This window comes from Brassica rapa, chromosome A05 (genome assembly GCF_000309985.2).
Source record: "Brassica rapa cultivar Chiifu-401-42 chromosome A05, CAAS_Brap_v3.01, whole genome shotgun sequence".
Taxonomy (NCBI): Eukaryota; Viridiplantae; Streptophyta; class Magnoliopsida; order Brassicales; family Brassicaceae; genus Brassica; species Brassica rapa.
The window spans coordinates 4,658,700-4,681,007 of NC_024799.2; the positions used below are offsets into that span (position 1 = coordinate 4,658,700).

The following is a 22,308-nucleotide window of genomic DNA, read 5'->3' on the forward strand; positions in this document are numbered from 1 at the left end:
TATATAAATCTAATTCGGATATATTCGGATACTCGAAATATTTTTGTTCCGGTTCTTTAGATACCAAAATTTTAAACATGTTCACATATCTAACAAGTTTCGACTCAGGTTCAGTACTACTTTCTCGTATCATATTCATTTCAGTTCTTCGGATTCGAATTTTTTGCCCAACCCTAAAATTTTTAAGAATTTTGACAACATAAAATGTTCCAGGCTTCAAAACGTGTCGGTAAAAAAGGAGACGGGTTTAAACATGACAGATTTATCTACATGAAATAATATTTATTAAAATTTTAATTATAAACTTTCTGTATTTTTTAATTAAAATCCATCTTTCTTGTTGAAACGTAAATATTATATTAAACCTTTTTATCATGTAATATATGTCATTTCGAATATTTCTCTTTAGAATTTCATTTATGCGAATAATGTGAAATCTATTTCTAACCAATTTAGTTATACCATTTTTATATTTTTAATAATATATGTTTTTCCTATTATAAAATTAAATCTTAATACTTTTAATAATATATTTATTTGCATTTGAAATTATTATTAATAATATTTCAATTATTATAATCTATATGCGTCTTTCATTTTATAATATTATTTTTGATAAATAAACAAAAATGATCAATCTTTGTTTACTAACATTTTTATACATATTTTTTCAGTAAAACATATTTTTATACAGAACTAAATAGTTAATTCTATTAAAAAAAAGGATCAAAACGGGTCTGAAATTTAAAACGAATCGGTCAAAAATGAGACGAATCTAAATATGAGAAATTAACCTATTTGAACTCCCGAAAAAAAGATTTATCTATTTTAACATTTGTGACTAAGTGACATAGATATTTTCTTGGTTTTTCACGACGTAAAAATCCTGCGCTTTAAAAGCGCGGGTCAAAATCTAGTCTAAACTATTAAAACAGAAGTACAAAATTAAACTAACCCTTAAACTTACACAATATTTACAATAGAATGCCACTGCAGTATTTAATAAACCTAACAATAGATATTCTTTGTCTTTCATGTTTTATTAATGCATTTTCCTAAATTAATTTTTAACTAAAAACATGGCAACAATAATTTAAGCAAATCTAAACAATAAGGAATATCAAAACATGAATCAGTTGAGACAATTTTTTTCACGAAAAAGATGATTAATTAGTTTGTACTTTTATTATCATATCATGAATCAGTTGTAATTTAAAATCCAATTTTTATATATATATTTATACTATAATGTAAAAAAAATGACGTAATAAGTGAAAAAATCATTTTAACCACACGAGATCAACATATGAACAATAAGAAAACATATACAAACATCGTCCATTTGTTCAATGAATATTATATCTTTTTAATGCTCTTCATATACTCAATATAATCAAAATATCTATTTTAATATATCTATATTATTAAAACTGAGGTAAGTATTAGAATTTTTTTTTTCATTCTAATAACTACATGCGCTACCTAATTAATAATTATTAATTAATTGACAACAAATCATTTATTTTGTTAGATTTTTTGCTATCCAAACTTCAAACTTAATTCATTAACTACAAATCATTTATTTTTTTAAATTCTTTTCTAACCAAACGTACGAAACTTACGATTATTTTCTAACTGGATTATTCTGTAACCAAATTTTACAATAAAACTAAAAAAATTTATTTAAAATGTATCTACAAACTTTAAATGTTATAGATATATTCATATATATCATTATTTTATTTCACATGCAAAATATAAACTATAGATATTTTTATAAAGTTATTTTCAAAATATATATTAAATAATTTGATGATTAATACAATTCACAAATATAAATTTAATTATAAGAATACAATAAATAAATTTCAATTTAATATTTTCTCAAAAATGAAAATAAAAGTGAAATTTATTTGGCATATAAAAAAAATTTAGAGACATATATATCTATGTTATTAAAACATGATACATTTAATTTTTAAAATATAAATTTATTAATATATATATAAACATAATAATTGGTACTCTAATTTAGAAATAAATACATCAAAATGGTTACTGTAGTCAAAAATATAAATCGACAAATATATTATATAATATATTTTTAATTTGTTTTGTATTCTACCATAATATGAGAAATCAACAAATTACACACAGTAAAAATAGTCCATTTATCACAATTACAAATCGAATAAATACCATATGAATGTATATATCTACAACTATTATATTTTGTATTGTAAAAAAAATTATATTTCTATTTTGTTAATTAAACACCCGTGCGGATGCACGGGTCAAACTCTAGTTTGATTTATTTCATATGTCATCACCAATGTTTTAAAAACCAGATCGGACATTGACTCGGCATTGTACCTGGGTAAACGGTCGGCTCGGTCCAACCCGGTTCAAGCGGCTTTTAAATTTTAATCAAATTTTAAATTAAATAACTATATATATATATATATATATATGTATAATCAATTTAATTTTATAAACCTTTCTATCATTGTTAATATAAAAAATCATATGAAAATAAAATGCAACTTCAAAAATAATATAAAACTATAGTTAAAGTAATTTATTTAGATAAATATTAAAAAAAATATGAATTTTTATGAAATCTTTTTTAAAATTGCAAATTTTATTTTTAAACTTGAATTTGAGAAAATCTCATAATTTCATAATTGAAAAATATTGTTTAAAATCAGTTTAAAATTGCATTATTTAAACATAACTTAACATTTAAAAGTTTTACGTAAACACAAGTTCAATTAAAGCTACTTAATTTTTTATAAAACTTTATTGTAAATAACATGTTTGGTTTTCTGTTGTGAAAGCAACACTAAGTATAAATTGCATGCACCATTAAATATTGATTCTGGCAGAGTAACAAACGTTACAGATACTAAAGTTTTAGCTAGCTCTATTCAAATATGAAAGAATTTCTATACCAAAAACGATGTGTGTTTTTTACTGAGAAAAACATAATTTTTTTTACTGAGAAAAACATAATTTTCTTGAATAAAGTAGAATCTTAAATATTGAAATATTTATGTTGATAGTTCAAATTTCTTCTTATATTAAATTACATATAAATCTGATATTGATATATTTATATTAAAGATATTGTCTTTTTATATTAAATTTATTTTTTAGTTATATAAAAAGAAAATCGTTTTTATTAAATTACATGTTTTATATTTATTAAAGATATTTCCTTTTTGATGATAAAGTGATTTTGAAACAAATATTTAAATGTTTATTAAAATATTGATAGTGGTATTTTAACAATAAAATTTATTTATTAAGGTTATCACTGTAATTAACCATTCTAAGAATCAACGTGAGTGCGACACGTAGAAAACTGACTTATCATATACTATTATAGAGATAAAGTACTATTATGGAGATAAAGTACTATTATGTTCTACACAACTTTATATAATTTTGCTTATTTGTCATATTTTTAATGATTTTGACTGATGAATCATCAATTTAGATTTATACTATTATTTAAAATTTTATCTTATTTAGTCATCAATTATTTATTTAATCTTAATTTTAAAATAGAATTAAACTAATATTTAAAATTAATTAATGTAATCAAATAATAAAATCTAAAAACTGACAAAAATTTATTTTAAATAAAATTTAAATTTAAAAAAATATTACTCTAAACATAGTGCAGAAAAATACCTAATACAAACTTCATATTGTAAGTGAACATAAATGTTCAAGACAAAAAAAAAGTGGTAGTAATAGCAAAAAGTATAAATACAAAGTAAACTATAAAAGGGGCCATCATAAAAACTAACAATTCTTCAATAGTTATAAGTTAGAAAATATATATAGATTCTTTTAACTTATAAAATTAATTATTTATTAATGGTATCAACGTTTTTAACCGATCTGACTTTTAAGGTGAGAGCTAATAAAAAAAATTAAATCATTTTGCAAATAATAATATAGATATATTATATTTTAACATTTAAAAGACACACATATTATTTCGAGGCTCTAATCTTATAGTACGGTTTTCAGAATTAAATGTTGATGAAGAACTAGAAGCCATGGGTAAGAAAATGGTCACATATTGTGGAGGACTACCATTAGCCGTTAAAGTGCTGGGAGGCTTGTTAGCTAATAAAAACATGGTTGAAGAGTGGAAAAGAGTAGATGACAATATTCAAACTCAGATAGTTCGCATAGATGACAACAGTCAAGATTCGGTTTACCGAGTATTGTCTATGAGCTATGAAGATTTGCCCATGCAGTTAAAGCATTGCTTCCTATACCTAGCTCATTTTCCCGAAGATGACAAGATACAAGTACGGATATTGTATAATCTTTGGGAAGCAGAAGGAATAATAACGTCAAGTTGCGATGGAGAAACCACTAGGAAAATTGGAGAAGAATACATAGACGAGCTAGTAAGGAGAAATATGGTTATTGCAGTAAAAGATGATTTGAGTTGCAAATGGAAGTATTGTCAAATGCATGACATGATGAGAGAAGTATGTTTATATAAAGCCAAAGAAGAGAACTTTCTTCAGTTTATCGAAGTACCTACTTCTTCCACCTCTACCATCAATGCGCATACTCCTACCAGAGCTCGCAGACTCGTAGTACACGGTGATGGTAATGCATTTGATATGCTGGGACGTAAAAACAATCAAAAAGCTAGATCTGTTTTGGGTTTTGGACTCGACAGCAACTTGTGGAAGCAGTCAGGTCAAGGATTACGAAATTTACAACTACTTAGGGTCTTAGATCTGAATTTACAAACACATGATAGCGACTCTAGAGGAGGGAGAATACCATCCAGCATTGGAAAGCTCATTCATTTGAGATATTTGAGCTTACACATGGGTCGTGCAACTCATGTACCTTCTTCTTTACGGAATCTAAAGCTTCTAATCTGTTTGAGCATTTACTCCGAGGGAAGAGTTCATCTGCCAAGTATCTTTAAAGAGATGGTAGAGTTAAGGTCCCTGATGCTTCCCCGTTATATTGACGCTAAAACAAAGTTGGAATTGGGTAATCTACTGAACCTAGAGTACTTGGTCGGCTTCCGACTTGAATACGGTAGCATCACAGACTTCCTCCGAATGAAAAAGCTCAGGACTCTCGAGATATTTCTCAAAGGCAGGTATACTTCTGAAATTCTTGCGTCATCTCTCTGTGAATTAACAAACCTGGAGACGCTTAAATTGATCAATGTGAACGGATACGATGAGGCTTATGATTTGGATTTCGTTTGGAATTTCATTCATCTAAGGCATTTAGAGCTGGACATACATATAACAAGGCTTCCTGATCACTCTCGATTTCCTCCCCACCTTGCACACATATCTCTATGTGACTGTAAAATGGAGGAGGATCCACTGCAGATTCTGCAAAAGTTGCTTCATTTAAAGTCGGTTGAATTATCATATAGTACTTTCGTGGGGAGGAAGATGGTGTGTTCAAAAGGTGGATTCCCTCAGTTATGTAAGCTACAAATACGGTTCCTGCACAACTTGGAAGAGTGGATAGTCGAAGAAGGGTCGATGCCATGTCTTCGTACCTTGTCTATTCGGTATTGTAAGAAGTTGAAGGAGCTACCGGAAGGGCTCAAGTATATAACTTATTTAAAGGAACTGGATATCAGACATAACAACAAGGAGTGGAAGAAGAAACTCGCACCAGGTGGGGAAAGTTATCACAAAGTCAAACACATTCCTAGTGTTCAATTAAACTATCGTGGCAATTAATAAGGAGAATAAAACTGTCTCAGGTATATATTCTTTTTGGTATAATGTCAATATTGTTCATTTTGTTGGTTATGTATCCTCCTTGAAGTTTAGTGTGAGTCTCAACTCTCTGTTATTCGGTTTTCAGGTGAACCTACTCAGGATCAGTACCCACCACTATCGATTGTGTGATATGATAATAAGTCGTTTTTGTTGTATGAAGTTTACATATCTTGTTTGTGATATATTTCGTTTATCTGTTTGCATGCTCATTCACTGTAATACTAAGTTTGAAATATATTTTGTATGTTGAACCATATCTTCTTCGATGTCTCCGTTGTGTGTGCTTAGTTGATTTTCATAGTCGGAACTGGAGATAGAACGATGGTTTTATCATGACAAAACGCAAGAACAACAACACATATAAATTAGATATGTTGTAACAACTATTTAAAAAATTGAATGATGGAAACCCCAAATTTGTTTAAAGAAAATGATGTTGATAGTGGTTTTTGAAAAAAAAAAAGGGATTATGATGAACAATAACAATGAAAACTCATTGTAAACACGCTTTAGAGAGCCAAACAAATAAATCAATTCTAAGATTTTTGGTGGAAAGGTAATTTAAGAGGAGATGGAAAACGATAACAGGAATGAGTCTTTAAAAACACACATATATATAGATTGATAAAGGATGCTTCATCTAAGAGTTGTATTGTTTTGAGATGGAGACTATTCGGTGAAAAGATGCAACGCACCGCAGTTTTGTTTTTTTATATCATTAAATTCAATCAAATATGACTGTTGGACTTAAAACCTTTTTTCTTTTAAAAAGTGACGATATCACCAGTTTTGGTATGCTATTATATATATAATTTTTTTATAATGAAAATATACAATTTTAAAAATTAATAATATTCAGATTGTTATGAAAATATACAATTTATATAATGAACAGACACAATTTTTCAAACTAATACATTTCAGTTTTTTTTTATGAAACAACACAACCAAAGTAGTTATTTTGAAAAGACACAACTATTTCGATTTTTAGAAAAGATACAACTTTTCAACATAAGTAAGATTCATAACCTTTGAAATTAATCAGGATTGCTATTATTAGTAGATAAAATATTTGATTTTATCATATATATATATATATTAACAGTGGCGGTTCTACTAAGCTCAAGAAGGTGGCACTTGCCCCCTATAAAATCATTAAATTCTTTTTAACTTACCCAAAATTTTGTTACATACGTTTACTGAAAATCATGTTTTATTTATATAGTTGTATTTACATATGATTTGCCCCCAGTAAAATTTTGTTCTACATCCGCCCCTGTATATTAATTAACTTTTAGAAATCCGACATTTATATTTTTTTGTTACACTATTTGGTGTATACAAAATATGTTTTATAGAATTTAAAATGTATTTTTATATATAATTTTACGAAATATTATCAAAATATATTGAAATGTTAAGAAAAAATAGAAATGAACTTCATTTGTGAATATAAAACAAATAATACAATGTTTAATGTTTGTACTTTATGTGTTTATTAATTATAGAATTTTTACTGCATATTGTTATAAATATATATATATATTTTAAAAACATTTGAAAAGACTAAACACACTATTATTTCAAGACTCTGATCTTATAACGTGTGTTACTATTTTCAGAATTTGATGTTGATGAGGAACTAGAAGCCATGGGTAAGGAAATGGTGGCATATTGTGGAGGACTACCATTAGCCATTAAAGTGTTGGGAGGCTTGTTAGCTAATAAAACCATGGTTGAAGAGTGGAAAAGAGTAGATGACAATATTCAAACTCAGATAGTTCGCATAGATGACAAAAGTCAAGATTCTGTTTACCGAGTATTGTCTATGAGCTATGAAGATTTGCCAATGCAGTTAAAGCATTGCTTCCTATACCTAGCTCATTTTCCCGAAGATGACAAGATACAAGTACGGATATTGTATAATCTTTGGGAAGCAGAAGGAATAATAACGTCAAGTTGCGATGGAGAAACCACTAGGAAAATTGGAGAAGAATACAATAGACGAGCTAGTAAGGAGAAATATGGTTATTGCAGTAAAAGATGATTTGAGTTGCAAATGGAAGTATTGTCAAATGCATGACATGATGAGAGAAGTATGTTTATATAAAGCCAAAGAAGAGAACTTTCTTCAGTTTATCGAAGTCCCTACTTCTTCCATCTCCACCATCAATGCTCATACTCCTACCAGATATCGCAGACTCGTAGTACACGGTGGTGGTAATGCATTTGATATGCTGGGAAGTAAAAACAATCAAAAAGCTAGATCTGTTTTGGGGTTTGGACTCGACAGCAACTTGTGGAAGCAGTCAGCTCAAGGACTCAGAAATTTACAATCACTTAGGGTCTTAGATCTGAGTTTAGATTATAAAAACGACTCTAAAGGAGGGAGAATACCTTCGAGCATTGGAAAACTCATTCATTTGAGATATTTGAGCTTAGACATGGGTTGGGCAACTCATGTACCTTCTTCTTTACGGAATCTAAAGCTTCTAATCTATTTGAGAATTTCCTCCTGGGGACTGGAAAGAGTTCATCTGCCAAGTATCTTTAACGAGATGGTACAGTTGAGGGTCCTGATTCTTCCCCGTTCTTTTGAGGCTAAAACAAAGTTGGAATTGGGTAATCTCGTGAACCTGGAGTACCTGATCGGCTTCCGATCAGAATACGGTAGCATCACAGACTTCCTCCGGATGAAAAAGCTCAGGACTCTCGAGACCTGGAGAAGCTTACATTGATCAATGAGAACAACAAATCCGATGGGGTTTATGATTTGGATTTCGTTTGGAATTTCATTAAGCTAAGGCATTTAGTGATATGGATGCATATGCCAAGGCTTCCTGATCACTCTCGATTGCCTCCCAACCTTGCACACATATCTCTAACTAACTGTGAAATGGAGGAGGATCCACTGCAGATTCTGCAAAAGTTGCTTCATTTAAAGTCGGTTGAATTACATCAAAGATCTTTCGTGGGGAGGAAGGTGGATTCCCTCAATTATGTAAGCTAGACATATGGTACCTAGACGACTGGGAAGAGTGGATAGTCGAAGAAGGGTCGATGCCATGTCTTCGTACCTTGTCTATTCGGTTCTGTGACAAGTTGAAGGAGCTACCGGAAGGGCTCAAGTATATCACTTCTTTAAAGGAACTGGTTATCACACATCAGAACAAGGAGTGGAAGACAAAACTCGTACCAGGTGGGGAAAGTTATTACAAAGTCCAACACATTCCAAGTGTTCAATTAAACTATCTTGGCCACGAATAAGGAGAACAAAACTGTCTCAGGTATATATTATTTTTGGTATAATGTCAATATTGTTCATTTTGTTTGTTATATATCCTCCTTGGAGTTTTGTGTGAAAGTATGAACTCTCTGTTATTCGGTTTTCAGGTGAACCTACTCAGGATCAGTACCCACCACTACCGATTGTGTGATATGATAATAAGTCGTTTTTGTTGTATTGGTGTATGAAGTTTACATATCTTGTTTGTGATATATTCCGTTTTATCTATTTGCATGCTCATTCACTGTAATGCTAAGTTTGAAATACATCTGCATGTTGAACCATATCTTCTTCGCTGTCTCCGTTGTGTGTGCCTAGTTGACTTGTATTGTATGGTCGGAAATGGAGATAGAACGGTGCTTTGATAGTGATCACTTAATACTATTCTTAACATGATTTTATCATTTGGTTTAAGGAATGTCAAGAGCTTTTAAATGAAACATCTAGTTAATCCGTTTTAACAGATATAGAACCTTGGAGTTTATTGAAACCAAAGTCAAGAGTTTCTCACCACAATGAGACTATCCTCACAGTTGATATCAATGGCGCAATCAAATCATATATACAACACCTTAGAGGATTCAAGAAAGTCTCTTGGTTCCATTCCTTCGCGACCTGGTTCGCTTTTTTCACTACTCAAGTGATCAGCACTTTTGATTGAAAACTGATACCACACAGCATCCACTTGAAACTAAACATAAATATACAACCAAACAGTTACGCAATGATAGCTCAACCAGACAGAACCGAACCGAATCTTAGTTTTGCTTTCCAAATTTTAAATAACGGGATAAACCGGTTGATTCTCATCCAGTTCTGTAATTTGTCTGACACTACTCAAGTGATCAGCACTTTTGATTGAAAACTAATAACACACAGCACCCACTTGAAAGTTGAAACTAAACGCAACTCAATGATAAACCGGGATAAACCGGTTAGTTCTCATCGAGTTCTGTAATTTGTCTTTTACTATCAAACCGGACAAATTGATGGTTTAAAAACAAAACTCAGTCTGGATTATAATAAAATCAGATCATGAAACTCTACCAAACAAGAGTCCTTTCGGTCTCTGCAAATTTGTTTTCGACTCTAATTGAGAGGAGGAGAAGTCCAGTACTTGAAACGAATCCAAAAACGCGGTGATCCGTGCGTTTTCAGACACCATCGCGACCGTATGCATAACTGGGTTAGAGCTTCCTCATCCGATTTCACCGGAACTCCTCCACAGCCCAGGAGGTAAATTAATTACTTCTTCTCCATTCAATTTCCGATTTTAATTTCAGCTGATGATTTTTATTCTTCATCAGTGGACATACAGCTGTCAATGTCGGAAAATCCATGGTCGTGGTGTTCGGCGGCCTCGTCGACAAGAAGTTCCTCAACGACATCATTGTTTATGACATTGGTAATATCATACTTCCTTAGGATTATTGTTTCCTTGCTTCAAGAAAGATGCTTTCTTTCTCACGAGTTACGTTCTTGGCTTGCTCTGCTTGTCTCTAGTAGTTTATTTGATAGAACGATGCTTACATCAAAGATAGTTACTTTGCAACAAAAAAAAAAAAAAACTATAGAAAGCTGAAAACTTCAAGATGAGATTATTCGATTCGGTGTTGTTGAAGAGGAATCAGATGGATACTCTCTTTTCTTATTTTGCTAGTTTTGTTTCTGAGCTTCTTTTGACCCCTCCTTGGCCTTGTTTTAAGTATCATATATGTGCAGCTTTTTTGATCATGTGATAATCGGTTTGTCTTATGATTTGCTTCTTCTTTATCCTGTCGACTAGAGAACAAACTCTGGTTTGAGCCAGAGTGTACTGGCAGCGTTTCTGAAGGAAAAGTTGGCCCTACACCTCGCGCCTTTCATGTTGCCATCACTATTGATTGCCATATGTTCATCTTTGGTGGACGTTCTGGTGGCAAGAGGTACTCACTACTATATATTTTCTAGTTAGAAGCGTTTTTACATTTCTACTTTCACCGGAATAGCTTATTTCTAGAAATAAATCAATTTCAGATTGGGTGACTTCTGGGTTCTAGATACAGGTAAGTGTACAATCATAACAATGTCAGTGACATTATGTCACTGAGACCTGCCTGGGAACTTTTTAATACCCTGCTGCTGACATTTTCTGCAGATATATGGCAGTGGTCTGAGCTAACCAGCTTTGGCGACTTACCTACACCTCGTGATTTTTCTGCTGCCGCTGCTATTGGCAACCAGAAAATCGTGTTGTGAGTATCTGAAATTTTAGACGTTCCATCAGCTTGTTTCCTGCATTGGCTTAGCCTATGATCATTGGCAGGTGTGGCGGCTGGGATGGTAAAAAATGGCTGTCAGATGTGTATGTTATGGACACAAGTATATCTCTCGTCTACTTCAGTTTTGTAATAAACTGTTTTTAAGTTTCTGATAATGTCAGCTTTCTTGGTGTCTGTTAGTGTCTCTTGAATGGATGGAGCTGTCGGTTTCGGGGTCGTTGCCGCCTCCTAGATGTGGCCATACAGCCACCATGGTTGAGAAACGTTTACTTGTTTTTGGTGGCCGAGGTATAACACCAGAACCAGAATCTTTGTTCTGCTTGAGCTGATGACAACTAAACTGAGACTATGGTTATCTTTGACAGGAGGTGGTGGCCCTATCATGGGTGATCTGTGGGCTTTGAAGGGTCTAATAGATGAAGGTTCATCCTTACCTAAATTACTTAAAAATTGCATTCTTATGTTCTGTTTGCTAATCTTATTGTGGTTTACCTTTGTTGTGCAAGAAAGAACGTGAAACACCTGGATGGACCCAACTAAAGCTTCCTGGCCAAGCACCATCAGCTCGATGTGGTCACACTGTCACATCCGGAGGACATTATGTATGTCTATTTCAGCTTCCGTTTGCTCTTTTGTATAAATAGGTCGCATGACATACATCACTCACATCATTAATGTTCATGTATGAAGCTTCTGTTATTTGGGGGACATGGAACTGGTGGATGGCTGAGTCGTTATGATGTCTATTATAATGACACTATAATTTTAGACAGAGGTACATTCTTGCTTATGAGATTCGTCTCCTCTGCTAAAGGAGCACTCTAAATCCAAAAATCCACCTCAGTAATTTACAATCTAGTGAGATGATAAAATTGTGATGTGCTTTATCATTTTTCTTGCTGAGCATTGTTTTCTACGCGTTGTTGCTAAATTTATATTTTCGCATACTAGTAACTGCGCAGTGGAAGCGCTTACCAATAAGCAATGATGAACCTCCTCCTCCTCGAGCTTATCACACCATGACAAGTATTGGAGCTCGTCATCTTTTAATTGGTGGTTTTGATGGAAAATCAACCTTCGGTGATCTTTGGTGGCTGGTTCCTGAAGGTATCTTTCTCTTATTTATACTGATGTTTTAGTCCAACTTAGCTATCATTCTGTGTACACGCATCATCAGTTACTTATTGTTGGAAACTCTTTAGACGAACTAATCCTGGTGTTGGTCGCAGATTGTAGGCAATTTTAGAGACACTTAATTTCTAGCATAATCTTTTTTTTCTTCTTTATCAAGTTTGTATTGAAAGTTTTGAAGTTTTACTGAACTGTTTAGCCTTCTGAAAATGTTGTTATTCGTTTTTTTCTTTTTCTCTTTTCTCAGATGATCCCATAGCCAAGAGGTCTTCTGTACCTCAACTTAGAAACCCTCCTGAGACTAAAGAGTCAGAGAGAGATTTGGATACGGTAACTGTAGTTCCTGCTCATCATCTTATGTGTTTCTCGCCAATGCAGTTAAATTAGCTTTTCAACGTGTTTTTAACACCAAGAGTTTGGTCACAGCAGGAAAGAGGACAAGAGGGATTCACTATCGCCGACTTGCAAAAGAAAATGGGAATCTCTGTTTCTTCAGGGTTACGCCTTCAAATACCCGAGGAGTTAGAAGATCAAGAGTTCGTTGAGTTAGGAACCAGATTGATTGAGGGAGATGCAGTTGATAATGGAGCCTCCATGATTCAGGTGAGTTTTTCCTCTTGTCTATTTTAGAATGTGTGATTGTGTTATTCTTGTACTGAAAATGCTTCTCAACGAATAGATGGCAGTTGAAGCACTTCGTCAACATTGGAAAGAGTCCACTCCAGAGACTTTGCAATTAAAGGAGCTTGGTTCCTTGCTTCGAGATTATCAGCGACTGGTTACCCGAAAATACACGTGAGTTCTTATCCATGCCTAACTATTTCAGACTCAGTTCTTGTTTATGTAGATTATCTTTTGTTTCACTAAAAATGGTTGTTCTTTGATTGCGCTTGGAATCACCACATGGCATTAGAATAACTTAGATAAATCTCCTGAGAGTTTAGGAGTCATATAGAGTTAATATGAATATATCATTTTTGTGTCTTGAATAGCCCTCGAGACTCTTTAATCCGAGCATATTGTCAAAACTGATAATGTTGTGAATGCATTGTTTTGTGCCCCTACTATTACATGTTATGAAATCTCACATCTGCTTCTTCCTTTCCTTGACACATGTTTCTTTTCATTTGTTGTGGCGGGTTTCTATCAGAGCACAGAGCAGCTTAACATCTGCTGATTTTGGAAAGAAGACGTTTACGTTTTATCATATCAAAAATTCTTCCGAGGTATTACTCTGCATACTTTCCTCCCTCGCCTGAATATTTGACACCAATCAATCAAAACATCAGGCTTTCCTCCTGACATGTCAAGTTTACATTTTGCTATTCTCAGTTGCGGATGGATGACATTCCGGAGTTGCTGGAAGAATACAAAACCCTTGTAATCTGATTGAGGAGCTCTGCCATGAAACTCACAAGGAGAATACAAAACTCATCAAGTAGCTGCCAAGAAGATCACCAAGATTGCTATCAGCATTACCATTGCAAACCACAAAGCTAAAAAGTCTCAAGAGAATCACATCTCTGATAGACAACTATGTACAACTTCTTTTTAGCAAGAACAAAAAGATACAACGTATATGTAAGACTTCCATTATCTCAACTTAAATCCATATCTAAGCCTCTGCTCTTTTATTTCTTGTTTGGGCTTTGAAAATAGATTGTTTTGCCTTGAAGCCAATGCGAAAGTAAGGAAAAAAGTAGGCAAACTTCATCTATTAGACTTTGAAATGGATTACAACAACAACGGTACTCTTGATAACTTAAACCACAGAGTTTCTGTCTGCATAGACCCGTATTGTCTTTTCTCTATCCCCTAAAACAACTCGAACTCAAGATGATCTCCCATGGCTTTACATTCAAGATATCCATTACCATTTCCTTTAGGAGAAGTTGCTTCCGTTGCACCATTCTCATATACATCCGGCAGCTCAGGCGGAATGGCGCAGCGGATGAGAGCCCAGTTCAATCCTTCAAAGAATGGATGCCTCTTGATCTCTGCAGCTCCTTTCTCCCACCCGAGGCGGCTCCCCGGATCCTTCATCACCAACCTTCTGATCAAATCCTTTGCCTGGAAGCTCACAAGAGGGCTATCAGGAAACTTGAGGTTCTGAAACACAAACGTCTCCTCATTGTCATAACCTTTGAACGGTGTCTTCCCGTATAAAAGCTCATAGAGAAGAACCCCAAACGTCCACCAGTCTACTGCAGCACCGTGACCTTCTCCTTTAATGATCTCCGGCGCCAAGTACTCGTGCGTTCCTACAAAAGAGTTTGATCTTGCTTCAGTTGGTTCAGCCACAAGCTGAGGCAATGATCTGAACTGTTGGGTCAGAAGATCAGGCCTTCTCTGTTTTCTTGGTTTTGAGTTTCTAGCTTGCGTTGACAAGAGCCTAGGGCTGAAACATGGGACACGGCACGATGGACTCTATCTAAATCACAGGTTCTTCATCTTCTTTGGAAGCTGAGGAGCTTGATACAATAAGTGAAGACGAAGACAAACAGCAGTATCCAGGCGATGTGCACCGCAGCTACAGCTGGTAAGAAGTCATGTTCGAACCCGGATCCATCTTTGAGCAACTGTTTTAGTTCCGTGTCTAGGAGACCAGTGTTCTGCACTATCGAATCTTGGTCTCCTACTTGAGATGTGATGCTTCCATACAATGTCCAGCCACTGGCGTTGCCTAGTAATTAATATCATCTCCACCATATCAATATTTGCTGCATCCCCTCCTCCATAAGAAACATAAAACATAAAAGTTAGGTAGCTCTAAAACACTTCTGATCATAACAAAAAGTAAGATCTATAACACACTTGATGATTACGTAAGTTGGTTCGTAATTTTTACCAATCTTTGGGATGAGGAACTGGAGAAAAGATTCCAAATAGACCGAGGAAGAAAGACATGCAGATTCCGGAGATTTGATAGTTTGGTGTCAAGGCCACAAAGCATCAAGCTTGGTAACATGTCGTAGTAGTAGAAGTAGAACCAGAAGAACTTGACCACAGTACGGTCGTATCCTATCATTGAGTAAAGGATTATAGTATGTAAACTCTAGTTTGTATGGTGTCATACTACATGATCTAATAACTTTGTCTATATTACCAATTTTCCCAATTAATTATTTCTAACAAAAGTATAATGTATACATATCAATGAATATATATTTTGAAAGTTGAAAATAAGGGAGAAATTTTTTTTTACCAAAAAGAATAATAAGGGAGAACTATAGTGAATGCTTCGAGTGGGCCTAAGCAAACGCATTATTGCCTTGCGAAAAAATCATTATCGCCAGAGACTAGAAAAAAACTCCTATTTTCTTTTTAATTCAAAATTAGAACCACAAGATGACTGTCATAGACTGTCGATACTCTTTCATTATTTCTTCTTCCAAAGAACGTCGCTAAGCAAGTTGCAGATCTGTTACATGTAAGGTAAATCACGTTCTTGTATCATTATTTGTCTGTTTAACTTGCTCTGATCTGTCTTTTGGGCTCTGTGGTGGTTGAATCTGAATTTAAAAACAAAAATTCGTTGCATTGTTACAAATCTTGTTTTACGAATTTAAAGCATTTAATCATCAATGCTTGAATAAAAGTAAGTTAAGTAAAGTTCCTCTGACAGGTATCATGTTTTATTAGATCAACCAAGGATTATCATAACCGGTTTTAAATCTTACTATACAAGTTTGTACTCATATGTTGACGGTGGAACAGGAGAATAGCGATGGCTGAGGGAATTGTATCGTTTGGAGTGCAGAGACTCTGGGAGCTCTTGGCTCGAGAATCTGAGAGACTGCAGGGAGTTCATGAGAAAGTTGATGATCTAAAATGTCAGATGAGAATGTTACAGTCGTTGTTGAAAGATGCAGATGCGAGGAAACATGAGAATGAAGTAGTGAGAAACTTCTTGGAAGATGTCAAAGACATTGTTTTTGATGCTGAAGATATAATTGAATCTTTTCTTTTGAAAGAATCTAGCGGTGACGAAAAAGGGATCAAGAGGCGTGTGAAAAGACTTTCGTGTTTCTTAGTGGATCGCCGAGATATTTCTATGGACATTGAAGGCATAACTAAGAGAATGTCTAAGGTTATTGCCCAAATGCAGAGCTTTGGAATACAACATAACGTCTACAGATCACCGTCTCTACAAGAGAGGCAAAGGGAGATCCGACAAACATATCCTAAGAGGTCTCAAAAGGATCTTGTGGGGGTGGAACAGAGTGTTAACGAATTGGTTGGTCATTTGGTGGAGAATGATAGCATCCAAGTAGTTTCCATATCTGGGATGGGTGGTATTGGGAAAACCACTCTTGCGAGACAAGTTTTTCATCATGACATTGTTCGAAGTCATTTTGATGGATTCGCATGGATCTGTGTTTCCCAAGATTTTAAGCGGAAGGATATTTGGCAGAAGTTATTGCAAGACCTTAGACCACATGATACGGGCATTGAACAAATGAATGAGGGTACACTCCAGGCTAAGATCTTTCACTTGTTGGAAACATCTAAATATTTAATTGTCATGGATGATGTATGGAAAAACAAAGACTGGGATATAATAAAAGACGTTTTCCCCCAAGAAAGAGGTGAGTTCTCTTATTGTACATACATTACTTAATACTCCCCATAGCTATTTCATAAATGCATTTGAGTCCCTGAGATGAAAGGAAATACAATTGCAGGTTGGAAGATGATTCTTACTTCACGTGATGAAGGTGTTGGTTTCCATGCAAACCCAACATGTTTTCCCTTTAGACCAAAAACTCTTACTCATGAAGAAAGTTGGAAGCTATGTGAGAGCATAGCATTCCCTAGAAAAGAGATAACGGGTACGTTTTTCTATAAGAATCATATGAATCCTTAAGGCCAGAAATCTCTTACGGGCAGTGTTTTTAAAACCGGATCGGCTAGCGAACCGAAATTTTTTTAGATCATGGGTCATTGTGGTTCAACCGGGTCTGAACCGTGTTCGATCGGGTTTAATTAGATTAAACTAAATTTAATGATATTTTATAAATAATATGCATATTCTTAAAAAAAAATAGATCATATCAAATAAAATGTTTAAATAGCCATAATGTGTAGAAAAACTTAAAAATAACAATTAAAATTTAAAATCAATATGAAAAGCATAATTAAACTTTATTCGCAAATCTTATCACTCTAAATCTTTATCATCTTATAAAAAAAATTTATAGTAAAATTTATATTTTGAAATACAAATTTCACAAACATAAAGGTTTCAATTATTAGAAGTCTTCAAAACAAGTGATCATGAAATAAAATTTAAACAAAGTGAGAAGTAGACAAAAACAACATCTTGACGTATTAAACTTTGTGAATCTTGTAATTTATGAGTTGTAGAGACGACAAAAGAAAAAGACGAAAGACGATATTTTATTAATCTTTAATAAAACTTATTTTTTATTTAAAAAAGAAGAAAAATTAATTATTTCATTAACAAAATTTTGGCTTATATACTAACCGTAGTTTGGCCGATTCATTGGATCGCCGGTTCCTAGGGTTTTGACGGTTTGATAGGGGTTTTTAACTGGTTCAAATTTAGTTGGGTTTTAGTATTAACCCAACCCAGATTATTTTCGGTTGATAGTTCAACCCGGTCTGACCGCCAGTTCGGTCCAAGTTTAAAAACATTGCTTACAGGACATCTTATCAAAAATCTTGTGTATTAATTCCTAAATCCGCATGACATATATTATTATATATACCTTTGAGAAACAATATACCATTTGATTTATTTCATATGTCATCACCAATGTTTTAAAAACCAGATCAGACATTGACTCGACATTGTACATGGGTAAATGGTCGGCTCGGTCCAACCCGGTTCAAGCGGCTTTTAAATTTTAATCTAATTTTAAATTAAGTAACTATATATATGTATAATCAATTTAATTATATAAACCTTTCTATCGTTGTTAATATAAAAAATCATATGAAAATAAAATGCAACTTCAAAAATAATATAAAATTATAGTGAAAGTAATTTATTTAGTTAAATATTAAAAACAATATGATTTTGTTTTGAAATCTTTTTTAAAATTGCAAATTTTATTTTTAAACTTGAATTTGAGAAAACCGGATTTTAATATCGAACCAAATCACCGGTTTTAACGAGTTTGACAAGTTTTTTGATAAGGTTTACCAGTTTAATTCAAATTTGGTTTTAACACAACTAGGAACCGGCTAAAAGAACGAGTCACGGTCCAAACAGACGGTCCGGTTTTCAAAACGTTGGTCATCACCATAATGACTCTTTAATTTCTTAGAGCAATAAGTTATAATCTAAACATATAATCTAATTCTCATTAGACTAACTATAAAATTAATTATTAAAATACAAAACATATTAATTATCCCTTCTTTGCTTAACACGTGTTATTATTTTATTTATTTAAAGAAAATAAATTTACGTTTTAATATTATTATATTTATATTTTAAATTCATCAGTTTAGAAAAGAGTGAAATCATAACTTTTTGTAATTTTGTTTCATTTGATTTGGTTAATTTATTTTAATTTCAATAGAAGATAATTATGTTTTATATAAATATGAGTTTATTTATATTTTTTTAGTGATTATTTATTTTAAATATGTTTTTTATCCTTTAAGTGTATAAATTTTAATAAATTTTGAATTTCTATTTAAATGTATAGCTAAAATATGTTAAAATCGTAAACTAAATTTGTTAATTAATAAAATAAACTAATAGATCCTAATAAAATTTGAAACATTTAATCATAAAAAATTGATTAGCATTGCTTTAGTTTTGTATTTGTTAATGCACACTTACAATTTATTTTAGTAGGAAAACAATATATATTTATAGAAATATGATTAATAATTTAAAAATTAAAATGTAATTATATTTAGTTTATTTTTTTATAAATATGATATATATATTTTTATTATATTTTAATGATGATATATGAATTATTGATTATTAATGTATTTAAAGTCCTGTCAAAATAAAAATTTACACAAAAATGTTAACTTTTAAATAGTGATATAAAAATTATTAGTTACTACCATATTTAAAATTTCTTACTAAAAATATAAATTTATAAAAATTATTATTTATTACCATATTTATAAATATTTACAGAAATATATTTTTATATAATAAAATTTTACATATCAAAAAAAAAAATTGATCTCATATCACTATTTTCTAAAGACAGGTTATCTTTTTTTTGTGAGAATGTATGTTGTGATGACATGTACAAACCACTTTGCGAAAATGTTTAGGGATATTAGATTTTGAATGATAAATATTTGATAAATTTGACCCAAAAAAAGATTTGATAACAATTTGTGTATCTTCTATCATTTTTATTTAATTTTATATTATTAAAGTAAATTAGACAATCTCATTAATCATATAATAAAATTAGATTTTTTGTATATGATATATTTTGATTTTTTAAATGACTATAAATTACTTAAATTGTTAAAAAATTGTTGTCATCAGTGGTTTAATTTTGTTTGTTATAACAAGATACAAATGATCAAAAAATGGGTATGAAGTCTCAATTAATAGAACTTTAGATTAAAATATATATATCTATTTTAATACTGTTTGAATTAAACTATCTATATTTTTTTCTGAACATTTGAAAAGACTAGAGACATTATTTCGAGGCTCTAATCTTATAACATGTGTTACTGTTTTCAGAATTTATTGTTGATGAAGAACTAGAAGCCATGGGTAAGAAAATGGTCACACATTGTGGAGGACTACCATTAGCCGTTAAAGTGTTGGGAGGCTTGTTAGCTAATAAAAACATGGTTGAAGAGTGGAAAAGAGTAGATGAGAATATTCAAACTCAGATAGTTCGCATAGATGACAAAAGTCAAGATTCTGTTTACCGAGTATTGTCTATGAGCTATGAAGATTTGCCAATGCAATTAAAGCATTGCTTCCTCTACCTAGCTCATTTTCCCGAAGATTACAAGATACAAGTGAAGAGATTGTATTATTACTGGGAAGCAGAAGGAATAATAACGTCAAGTGGCGATGGAGAAACCACTAGGAAAATTGGAGAAGACTACATAGACGAGCTAGTAAGGAGAAATATGGTTATTGGAGTAAAAGAGGAATTGAGTTGCAGTTGGGAGTATTGTCAAATGCATGACATGATGAGAGAAGTATGTTTATATAAAGCCAAAGAAGAGAACTTTCTTCAGTTTATCAAAGTCCCTACTACTTCCACCTCCACCATCAATGCTCATACTCCTACCGGATCTCGAAGACTCGCAGTACACGGTGGTGGTAATGCATTTGATATGCTGGGAAGTAAAAACAATCAAAAAGCTAGATCTGTTTTGGGGTTTGGACTCGACAGCAACTTGTGGAAGCAGTCAGCTCAAGGACTCAGAAATTTACAATTACTTAGGGTCTTAGATCTGAGTTTAGATTATAAAAACGACTCTAAAGGAGGGAGAATACCTTCGAGCATTGGAAAACTCATTCATTTGAGATATTTGAGCTTAGCCATAGGTTGGGCAACTCATGTACCTTCTTCTTTACGGAATCTAAAGCTTCTAATCTATTTGAAACTTAAGTCCTACGGAAGTGTTCATCTGCCAAGTATCTTTAACGAGATGGTAGAGTTGAGGTTCCTGCTGCTTCCCTTTTTGGTTGACGATAAAACAAAGTTGGAATTGGGTAATCTAGTGAACCTGGAGTACTTGAGCGGCTTCCGATCAGAAAACGGTAGCATCACAGACTTACTCCGAATGAAAAAGCTCAGGATTCTCCACATAAAACTCAAAGGCAGGTATACTTCTGAAACTCTAGCTTCATCTCTCTGTGAATTAAGAAACCTGGAGGAGCTTAGCTTGATCGATGAGAAGCTTAGCTTGATCGATGAGAAGCTTAGATTGATCGAAGAGAACAACGAATCCGATGGGGCTTATGATGTGGATTTCGTTTGGAATTTCATTCATCTAAGGCGTTTAGCGCTGGGCATACATGTGACAAGGCTTCCTGATCACTCTCGATTTCCTCCCAACCTTGCACACATATTTCTAAGTGACTGTAAAATGGAGGAGGATCCACTGCAGATTCTGCAAAAGTTGCTTCATTTAAAGTCGGTTGTATTACATCTAAGGTCTTTCGTGGGGAGGAAGATGGTGTGTTCAAAAGGTGGGTTCCCTCAATTATGTAAGCTAGAAATATGGAACCTATACGACTTGGAAGAGTGGATAGTCGAAGAAGGATCGATGCCATGTCTTCGTACCTTGTCTTTATGGAATTGTAAAAAGTTGAAGGAGCTACCGGAAGGGCTCAAGTATATCACTTCTTTAAAGGAGCTGGAAATCACACACGAGAACAAGGAGTGGAAGACGAAACTCGTACCAGGTGGGGGAAGTTACCACAAAGTCCAACACATTCCCAGTGTTCAATTACACTATCGTGGCAACGAATAAGGAGAATAAAACCGTCTCAGGTATATATTTTTTTGTGTATAATGTCAAAATTGTTCATTTTGTTGGGTATATATCCTTCTTGAAGTTTAGTGTGAAAATCTCAACTATCTGTTATTCGGTTTTCAGGTGAACCTACTCAGGATCAGTACCCACCACTATCGATTGTGTGATATGATAATAAGTCGTTTTTGTTGTATGAAGTTTACATATCTTGTTTGTGATATATTCCGTTTATCTATTTGCATGTTCATTCACTGTAATGCTAAGTTTGGAAATACATTTGTATGTTGAACCATATCTTATTCGATGTTCTCCGTTGTGTGTGCTTAGTTGACTTGTATAGTTACCGAACCGAACCTGAGTTTTCCAAATTTGTCTT

General features: G+C 32.9%; 4 protein-coding genes, 1 long non-coding RNA gene and 2 pseudogenes across 11 annotated transcripts in view; 6 read left to right on the plus strand and 1 right to left on the minus strand.

Annotated features, from left to right (window-relative positions):
- The window catches only part of LOC103867718, a 34,610-nt pseudogene extending 28,545 nt beyond the window's left edge, over positions 1-6,065 (plus strand).
- The window catches only part of LOC108868787 (protein GLUTELIN PRECURSOR ACCUMULATION 3), a 26,889-nt gene extending 12,649 nt beyond the window's left edge, over positions 1-14,240 (plus strand). Inside the window, exon 18 of the mRNA XM_033291449.1 lies at positions 13,895-14,240. The gene's annotated coding sequence lies outside the window, so the exon portion shown is untranslated. The remainder of the gene's footprint in view (positions 1-13,894) is intronic.
- Positions 1-22,264, plus strand: part of LOC103848414 (probable disease resistance RPP8-like protein 2) — a 25,841-nt gene extending 3,577 nt beyond the window's left edge. The window contains exons 4-7 of one of the 5 annotated variants that reach the window (XM_033291425.1): positions 4,042-5,149; positions 5,279-5,472; positions 8,779-9,082; positions 22,056-22,264. In XM_033291425.1, coding sequence (XP_033147316.1) covers positions 4,042-5,149; positions 5,279-5,472; positions 8,779-9,062 — 1,586 coding nt within the window. In that variant the 3' untranslated portion in view covers positions 9,063-9,082; positions 22,056-22,264. Of the gene's footprint in view, positions 1-4,041; positions 5,777-5,880; positions 6,100-8,778; positions 9,083-9,188; positions 9,471-22,055 lie in introns of those variants that run through there. The other 4 variants (XM_033291422.1, XM_033291423.1, XM_033291426.1 and 1 more) reach the window with 4 other exon arrangements.
- The window catches only part of LOC117134032, a 32,147-nt gene that overhangs the window by 9,039 nt on the left and 800 nt on the right, over positions 1-22,308 (minus strand). Inside the window, exon 2 of the long non-coding RNA XR_004458143.1 lies at positions 22,035-22,037. This is a non-coding gene — a long non-coding RNA (uncharacterized LOC117134032). The remainder of the gene's footprint in view (positions 1-22,034; positions 22,038-22,308) is intronic.
- LOC103848412 overlaps positions 1-22,308 on the plus strand; it is a 76,976-nt pseudogene that overhangs the window by 3,528 nt on the left and 51,140 nt on the right.
- On the plus strand, positions 10,101-14,103 carry LOC103847610 (protein GLUTELIN PRECURSOR ACCUMULATION 3). 2 transcript variants are annotated; one of them, XM_033291439.1, is made up of 16 exons: positions 10,101-10,317; positions 10,389-10,486; positions 10,868-11,006; positions 11,098-11,126; positions 11,219-11,315; positions 11,387-11,442; positions 11,523-11,630; positions 11,708-11,764; positions 11,853-11,944; positions 12,033-12,117; positions 12,294-12,449; positions 12,721-12,803; positions 12,900-13,076; positions 13,153-13,268; positions 13,624-13,699; positions 13,806-14,103. In XM_033291439.1, the coding sequence occupies exons 1-16, from the start codon at positions 10,256-10,258 to the stop codon at positions 13,860-13,862; spliced, it is 1,488 nt and encodes a 495-aa protein (XP_033147330.1). In that variant the 5' UTR covers positions 10,101-10,255; the 3' UTR covers positions 13,863-14,103. The 2 variants fall into 2 exon arrangements, with proteins under 2 accessions (XP_033147330.1, XP_033147331.1); XM_033291440.1 differs by having other exon boundaries at positions 12,903-13,076.
- LOC103847612 (probable disease resistance RPP8-like protein 2) lies at positions 15,767-22,263 on the plus strand. 2 transcript variants are annotated; one of them, XM_033291416.1, is made up of 5 exons: positions 15,767-15,908; positions 16,191-17,062; positions 17,159-17,305; positions 20,173-21,949; positions 22,056-22,263. In XM_033291416.1, the coding sequence occupies exons 2-4, from the start codon at positions 16,201-16,203 to the stop codon at positions 21,927-21,929; spliced, it is 2,766 nt and encodes a 921-aa protein (XP_033147307.1). In that variant the 5' UTR covers positions 15,767-15,908; positions 16,191-16,200; the 3' UTR covers positions 21,930-21,949; positions 22,056-22,263. The 2 variants fall into 2 exon arrangements, with proteins under 2 accessions (XP_033147307.1, XP_033147308.1); XM_033291417.1 differs by having other exon boundaries at positions 15,841-17,062.